Source organism: Cebus imitator, unplaced genomic scaffold (genome assembly GCF_001604975.1).
Source record: "Cebus imitator isolate Cc_AM_T3 unplaced genomic scaffold, Cebus_imitator-1.0 Scaffold237, whole genome shotgun sequence".
Classification (NCBI taxonomy): domain Eukaryota; kingdom Metazoa; phylum Chordata; class Mammalia; order Primates; family Cebidae; genus Cebus; species Cebus imitator.
The window spans coordinates 2,523,280-2,532,011 of NW_016107552.1; the positions used below are offsets into that span (position 1 = coordinate 2,523,280).

The 8,732-nt window shown below is 42.3% G+C and overlaps 1 protein-coding gene across 2 annotated transcripts in view; it reads right to left on the reverse strand.

The window, feature by feature from the left end:
* GRK3 (G protein-coupled receptor kinase 3) overlaps positions 1 to 8,732 on the reverse strand; it is a 155,269-nt gene that overhangs the window by 2,177 nt on the left and 144,360 nt on the right. For both annotated transcript variants that reach the window (XM_017498150.2, XM_017498151.2), the window contains 3 exons: positions 7,734 to 7,896; positions 3,928 to 4,064; positions 1,265 to 1,378 (listed from right to left, as the gene is read on the reverse strand). In XM_017498150.2, the coding sequence (XP_017353639.1) occupies positions 1,265 to 1,378; positions 3,928 to 4,064; positions 7,734 to 7,896 (414 nt within the window). The remainder of the gene's footprint in view (positions 1 to 1,264; positions 1,379 to 3,927; positions 4,065 to 7,733; positions 7,897 to 8,732) is intronic.

Here is an 8,732-nt window from a genome sequence, read left to right on the forward strand (position 1 = left end):
TTCCAGTACCATCCCACTCTGAGAATCACTGCCTTTAATTTGTTCAGAGATGACTTTTGATTTCTAAAATAACTGAAGCCTATAATGATATAGGGGAAAAGTTCTGACAAATTAAAAAAAAAATTTAATATATCTTCATGTATGTAATGTAGTCATGAGGTTAGTAAAAATAAATTTTTGCATCCAATACTTGTTTATTTCTCTAAATATGCTCTCTCAAATCACACACACCCACTAGTACTCCAGTCACAAAGTGTCCAGGAATGAAATTTGTGATGGAATGCAACTTTGAGGAAAAGAAAGACGACATTTCCCTTAAGATGGCATTTCAGTTTGCCATTTTATATTTATCTAAATATATAAACCTTAACTTCGAACATGCTGAGAAATCTTCAAAGTTATAGAACAAATAAAATTCTAGGCCCCATTAAATACTGAGCAGATTTTCCAGATAGGGTAATCACATTATTTCACACACGCCCTCCTGCCATTTTCTTTTTTTTTTTTTTTTTTTTTTGGAGTCGTGTCTTGCCGCCAGGCTGGACTGCAGTGGTGCAATCTCGGCTCACCGCAACCTCTGCCCCCTGGGTTCAAGTGATTCTTCCGCCTCAGCCTCTCGAGTAGCTGGGACCACAGGCGCGTGCCACCACGCCTGGCTATGGCCAGAATGGTCTCAATCTCTTGTTCTCGTGATCTGCCCGCCTTGGCCTCCCAAAGTGCTGGGATTACAGGTGAGAGCCACCGTGCCCGGCCCTCCTGCCATTTTCTAATAATATTTTCCTTTTTCAAAAATAACGATTAGGCTGGGCGCAGTGGCTCACACTTGTAATCCCAGCACTTTGGGAGGCCAAGGCAGGTGGATCATGAGATCAGGAATTCAAGACCAGCCTGGCCAACACAGTGAAACCCAGTCTCTACTAAAAATATAAAAATTAGCTGGGCATGATGGCAGGTGCCTGTAATCCCAGCAACTTGGGAGGCTGAGGCAGGAGAATCGCTTGTACCCGGGAGGTGGAGGTTGCAGTGAGCCGAGATCGAGGCACTGCACTCTAGCCTGGGTGACAGAGCCAGATTCTGTCTCAAAAAAAAAAAACCAAAAAACGATTAATTTGTTGAAAATCTTGTACACCTTGAGGCTTTCTTACTAAGTTTATAAGTTGCAAGTGATAAAACATGGTGTAAGAAAATGTTTTATAGCCAGGCATCCAACTTTGCTGACTATTTAATTATTCCAACATTCACCTAAGAAAAAGTAAAAACTCACCTCACATTGCAAGACAAATTGCTTCCCTCCTTTTATTCTGAACAAAATGCATTTTTTGTCTTTAATTTGAGTTTCTTCCACGGAGAGAATCTGTTCCATTGTCAGTAAATTTTGCTAACCGTAAAAACAGAAATTCAAAATTCCAATTATTTTGTGATTTCTTAGGTAGCAACACCAAAAACTACCAAGGTAGAACAAGTAAAAAAAGAAAAGGCATCCCCTTTTCTTTCTTTGATGATATTCCAGAAGTGAGGGCAAAACGGCAGTAAAGGAACACACACAAATTATAACGTTTCAAGGAAAACGGCAGAGAAAGCAACGTTTCGCTAAGGAAAAACGGCAAAGCCGTTATCTCCACACGGAACTGATTTTGAATGATGACGAAACACAAGGATACTTGTTGTGTGGTACATTCCTATAAATTCTATCAATAAAGTTGTGAGAAAGCAAGATGGCCACATATGATTTCTGTGAGCCAAAGGTGTGCAGTTCATTTTTAAGGCAGCAACTCAGCAAATGTTTAGTGATGTCAGTTTGCAAGCTAACAGTATTTTGATAATATTCCAATGTCATAAATAGAGATGATTTCCTTAAAAGACTGTCAACACTAGGTCTATAGCATTATTGCTTAAAGTGAATGCTTTAGTGTTATGAGTTCCTTACCATTTGATGTTTTTTTTTGTTGTTTTGTTTTATATATAAATACTCCAGGAATCTTGATTGAGAAATGACACCCCAATAACCACTCAGGTTTTCTTTTTCCTTACTTAGACTTACAAATCTGCTTATGCATATTGTGTAGGTACTCAAATAGAACACTCAGTGTTGCATCTTTTAAAACCAAGCTCATTTATTGCATCCAATGTTAAACAAAGGTACGTTTTTTTTAAAGTTTTCAAACATCCTGAAGTGGGGTGATTTCTTTTTAATGTGCACAATAGTGACAGGCCAGCGGGGAGCATAAGAAATGTATCACAGGCCCAGTCCACTCATCACCTGGAAACACACTGGGCTTTGGGGAGCTACTGTGATGCTTCCCAGCCCTGAGTTATAATTCGGGGTCCCCAGAAGAATCTTACTAATTGGAACTAAGATCCTCGATTCTAATTTTTCAAAAATAACTTCTATGGCAGGAGTGACAGTGGGAAGATCTTGTTTCTGTTCAAAGAAATGGAGTGATATGCAATTGTAATCATTCGTAATGGAATGAAAACTGTGCTGACAGTAAACTGTAAAAATACGTGAGATCTAGGTGCCTTGTTGTCTACACTTCTGATCCCTGGAGAACTGATGGGCGGTATTCCAACATATCCAACACGTAAACAATGTTCTGAATGTGTAGGACCATTACCCTGCCTACAATGACTCATCAGGCTCCCCACCAAAAACAGAAAGGATGCCTTCTGCCAGGGTTGGCTCCTTCCTTGGTGACAAGCCTTGGGCTCCTCACACAGTAGGCACTTAATAAATGCTGCCTGGTTTGCTGAAAGGTACCGTGTGGATTGGAAATTTCTTTCTATCTTGTTCGTAAACATTAGCTCTGGAAAGGATCTTCGAGGGCAGCCACATCTTGCTATCGTATGATCCACCGACGAATTCCTAACAAAGTGAACACACAGGGAGTATCTGTTGGTGACCTCACCTCTGTGCCAAGTGTCACGGGCTGGGACATTTTATTTGAGCCAACTAGGAGAGGCTGTACAATGGAGAGACTCGGGGTGCAGGGAGACCCGGTCTGAGTCACCCTCCCACCTCCTGACTGTCCAGCTGTGTTTTGAGGTGGCAGACTTTCCCCTCTCAGCCTGCTTTCCTCTTTATAAAATGAGGGTTGGATGCTCAAAGGTTCCAAAACAAACGGAGTTTTTTTGTTTTTTTTTTTTTCAGCACTTGACCTCAGATAAACATGCAAAAATTACAGTAGAGTCATCCCTTGATATCCATGGGGGACTTGTTCCAGGACCCCCCTGTGAATACCAAAATCCACAGATGCTCAAATTGCTGCCATAAAATGGTATCGTATTTGCACATAACCTCCACACATCCCCCTGTATACTTTAAATCACCTCCAACGTAAATGCTATGTAAATAGTTGTTGGACTGTATTGGTTTTTATTTGTATTACTTTTTCTCGTTATATTGTTATTTTTTTTTTCCCAAATATTTTCTCTCCTTGGTTGCTTGCATCCCAGGATGAGGAGTTGCAGCTATGCAGGGCTGACTGCTGTTGTTAGGATTTTCATTCCTTCATTTCACAGAGCAGACAATGGAGGCTGAGAGAGTCAATGTGACGTGCTCAGAGTCCCAGAGACACCCAGCAGCGGATCCGAACGCGTCTGTCTGACTTCAAAGTCCAGCTTGTCCTTTCTTTTTAGATCCACCTACCTGCTCTCCAGCCTTCTTCAAATCCATCTGATGACGTGGTGCTTCTGACCTCACCAAAAAGCATGTTCTATTTTCAGATATTACAAAGTTCCCCCTTGACTTGGAGTTGACTTGAAAGTCTACAAGAAGTTAAAGCATGCACACTACCATCTCATGTATACCAGTAAAGCAGATACACGGAGTTTTGGAGGATATTTTATAAAACATGAAAGCAACATGAAATCGGCATATGCCATTGTATGTACTGGGAGACATGCTGGGTGCGACTGCCTTAGACTTACCCGGGACTCTCCCTCTCCTCTCCATTCAAGTCTATTTGGAAAGAGGTAAAAATAGCGACGCTGCCACTGAGTCAGAAATGGGTTTCCCAGTTTCAGCATGTACCCGTGCATAATGCAGTCCTTCCCCAGAGCGTAATCTGAGGAATACAAAATAAGTAGGAGTTAAACAGGCTCTGAAACAAAGTGTCATAGCAGCATTATTCTCTGAAAAAAGAACGACATACTTTTTGGGAAAAGGAGGTTTCTATAAATATTGCACATGACAGAAGTCATGGTTTTCGTTTTAAATGCACGTGCACTGGGGGTCTAAAGATCGGAGGGTTCTGCAGCTCTCTCTGCCCACATAGTAAATGGCTGCTTCGCAATATGCCGACAAATCCATGATGTCCGTGGATCACTCTGCGAGGGCAAAAGTTAGTTTCCAAACTCTTTTCATTATGTATGATGAGTATTGGAGAATAGAGAATATTTAAAGTCAAGCTATCCCCAAAGTACCTTTGCCTTTATGTGGGGTTAGGATTCCCCCTTTAATCTTAAAAATAATAGTAGAGTGGGAATTTTCTTGTCCAATTAAGGTAATATAAGAATCAAAAATGATTCATTCCTCAGCTTCATGTTAGGTTTATTCCTCAAATATATATGGTTATGTATAGAGACAATTCACACACATTGTTGAGTTCTGATTACATTTTTATAATGAAGTATTGTGTCTTTTTTTTTTTTTTTAAGTTGGGGGGGGTCCTGAGCGTGGTAGCTCACATATGTAATCCCAGCACTTTGAGAGGCTGAAGTGGGTGGATCACGAGGTCAGGAGATTGAGACTATCCTGGCTAACACGTGAAACCCCGTCTCTACTAAAAATACAAAAAATTAGCCAGACGTGGAGGCACATGCCTGTAGTTCCAGCTACTCGGGAGGCTGAGGCAGGAGAATGCCTTGAACCCAGGAAGTGGAGGTTGCGGTGAGCTGAGATCGCACCACTGCACTCCACCCTGGGCAACAAAGTGAGACTCCATCTCAAAAAAAAAAAAAGGTTAATTTTAAAGTCTAGATTAAAGGCTTTGGTGATTGTGCCAAAATCATTTACTCACTCACTCATTTCTTCAACAAGTATCACATGAATGCCCAGGTGTTGGGCATGTTCCAGATATTCCGGGCTCAGCAGAGAACAAAAGACACAAAACCCCCCACTTTAGAGAACTTACAGTCTAGTGAGTGTTTCAGACCCTAAGTAAACAAGTAAAACCCCTGCTGGGTCATTTGGAGACAAGCAGAAAAAGTGCAAAGGAGAAAGGGGATCGGGGAGGGTCAGTGGTGATGGCGAGGCATGGAGTTGTCATTTTTACTGAAAAGCGCCTGCATTTCCAAAATCTATTTAAAATATGAGTAGAGGCATCCCTTGGTATCCACAAGGGATAGGTTCCAGGAACTTAGCAGGTATCAGATCAGTAGATGGTGAAGTCCTCAATATAAAATGGCATAGTATTTGCATAGAACCTGCACATATCCTCCCACAAACTTTAAATCGCCTCTATTTGACCTATACTACCTAACACAGTGTAAATGCTATGGAAATAGTTGCTATCCTGCCTAGCAGGGTTTCTCCACCTTTCTGGTACCAGAGACTGGTGTCGTGGAAGACAATTTTTCCACAGACGGGGGTGGGGGAATGGTTTTGGGTTGAAACTGTTTTACTTCAGATCATCAAGCATTTGATTCTCTAAGGAGCACGCAACCTAGATCCCTCACATGGGCACTTCCCAGTAGGGTTTGTGTGCTCCTTTAAGAATCTAACGCCGCTGCTGATCTGACAGGCGGAGCTCGGACCGTTCTGCTCTCTCGCCCACCACGCACCTCCTGCTGCGTGGCCCAGTTCCTAACTGGCCACCTACCTGTGGGGTTGGGAATCCCTGCTGTAGAGCTTTTATTTGCATTTTTTATTATTGTATTATTATTCTTATTGTTTTTCTCCAGATATTTTTGATCATGGTTGGTCAAATCCACAGACGCGGAACTTGCAGACGTGGAGGGCCGAATGTGTTATTTTTATTTTATTTTATTTTTGGTTCCGGAATCTAAGCCTACACTGTATTTTTCTAGAAAGGTGACCTCTGAGATTGCCAGCCAAGACCTACTTACGCACGAATTACTAACATATGAAGATAAATCCATTGATTTGCTAAACTTTCTAATTACACCTCTAAAAGGATACACTTGAACACGCTTATGAAGATATATATAGAAATACATATTTATATATAATTTTGGATCCAATTCATGAAGATTCTAGTGACATCAGGATACTCCCTTGAGCAAGTCCACCTTGATTCAATTTCCTGTGTAAAATCTGCTGTGGCAAACACAGCCCAGTGTGATCACAATGGACCTGTTCTCCAAAGAAGAGCTTACAAACAAAGGTTGTGTGTCCCTGCAGAATTGAGGTAAGCAGTTAAAAGAATGTAGGATTCATCTGGTGTATTCTGGCAACTTTTACGTACAGAGTGAGTCATCCACAATCAAAGACACCTTAAATGCCACAGGGAAATTGTCAGATAAGATCAAGGAATCCTATACCAAGATGCCGCCACCAAAGTAACCTATTAATAGCGTGAAAGAGTTTCTGGTCGTTCTTGTTATATATGGTTAACCTCGAAAGGGATTTGTTCAGAGGGAAAGTGAAATTATATCTTACCAGAATCATCAACTACAATAAATTTAATTATCCACAATTCATGAAATCGTAGAAAAATCGCGAGGAACCATATTCAGTGAATCAGGAATGACTTATTTAAAACTTATGTTTCCTATTTAATGTAATGTTTGGTAGGGCATCCAATTATTTACATAAAAACGCAGTTTGGCAATTTTGGTTTTTGTGTGTGTGAGACAGCTTCTTGCTGTGTCACCCAGGCTGGAGTGCAGTGGCACAATCTCGGCTCACTGCAGACGATCTCCCGGGCTCAAGTGATCCTCCCATTTCGGCCCCCTAGTCACTGGGACTACAGGCACACGCCACCACGCCTGGCTAATTTTTATATTTTCTAGAGATGAGGTTTCACCATGTTGCCCGGGCTGGTCTCGGACTTCTGGACTCAACTGATCCTTCTGCCTCAGCCTCCTGAGCCACTAGGATTACAGACGTGAGCCACTGCGCCCCGGCCTGGTTTGGCAATTTGTAAAAGGCTATTTGTAATATAAATGTCTTTATACGTTTACTTCTTATCTATGGCCATACCACCCTGAACACACCTGATCTCACCTGATCTTGGAAGCTAAGCAGGGTTGGGCCTGTTAGTACCTGAATGGGAGACATTTACCTCTCTTAACAAGTGACAAGATCCTCGCCAGGATCAGCCACATACTTCTCGGCCCCCAGTGCAAAATGAAACTGCAGGCACCTTGTTCAGAAATGACTAAGTCTCACGGCAGTGACAACAGTGCCCTAAATGGAGTCAGGTGCCCAGGTGACTGCACAGGGCACGCCCCAGTGACACCGGCCCCACTCCTGACACTGCCATACTCGATGTGCAAGAAAAAACCTCTGAGCTAGTCCCCAAGCACTCCAAGATAAAAGGGCATTCTAAAGAAACCTGCCCCTCTGTCTCCACAGACTTCTTTGTGTGCTGACTGAAGACTTTGAAATACCGGGCTGAGCGTTTCCAGGCCAGAGCAAACTGAAACAATTTACGACACTGCTTTCTTCTCGACTGGAAAATACCTTACGACCCAAGTACTTTTTCAGCTTTACAAGAAATTCTGAAAATTCACTGCATAAGAAATGTATTGAGACACGTTAGCTCCGTTACCTTCTTCGTGGCCAAGCTGCTTATTTTTAGCTCTCTTTCTGGCCTCGATTTTATCCGCGTCTGCATTTACTGCTTCGTAAACGGTTTCCGTGACCTCTTGCTGCCAACGTTCGGAGATGACCAGAGGGAAGTTCTTGTAGAGTTCTTGGTCGCAATCAAGCAGCTGATTATTTTAAGAAGTTAAGATATTTCCGATTAATATACTTAGAAAGGTAAGAGTCCACGGTGCCACACTCGTGGTGACACTATCATAAAACTATATATAGGAAGATGGCAGCAGTAATCATTTGGAGGCAGGTCATTGGTTGTCATAAATCTCTGCTAATGACAACCCAAGCAATCAGCATCCACAGACAGTTAGAACTGATCACCACGTCAGTTTCAGCCCCAGATCGGCTACGGTCAGCCCAACTTTCTACACCATCTTCATGACACGTTTGCCAATGAAAACTCAGGCAGGGTTTTACTTGAAGTAGGAAAACATTCTGATGATAAACTAAAATTTCAATTATGGTAAGGATATTTTGTTTCTGTAAGTGGGGAAACTGTTTCTATAGTTTTAGAAACAGTTATGTAAGGCAGAAGCCAAGAGGGCTTTTGAACCTACCTTCAATTAAACTGAAAAGTCAGAAAAACCAAAGGTAAATGAGGCTGAGCTTCCTACGAATTCCATGAACCTTCCAAGTACTTCAAGTTTAACATCATATTCATGTATAAGACAGCTCAAGATACATGGGGAGTTTAGGCAATGGAGCCTTTAAGAGTCGCTGTAGGGCTAGGCGCGGTGGCTCACGCCTGTAATCCCAGCACTTTGGGAGGCCGAGGTGGGCAGATCACGAGGTCAAGAGATCGAGACCATCCTGGCCAACATGGAGAAACTCCGTCTCTACTAAAAATACAAAAATTAGCCGGGCATGGTGGCACACGCCTGTGGTCCCACCTACCCGGGAGGCTGAGGCGGAAGAATTGCTTGAACCCAGGAGGTGGAGGTTACAGTGA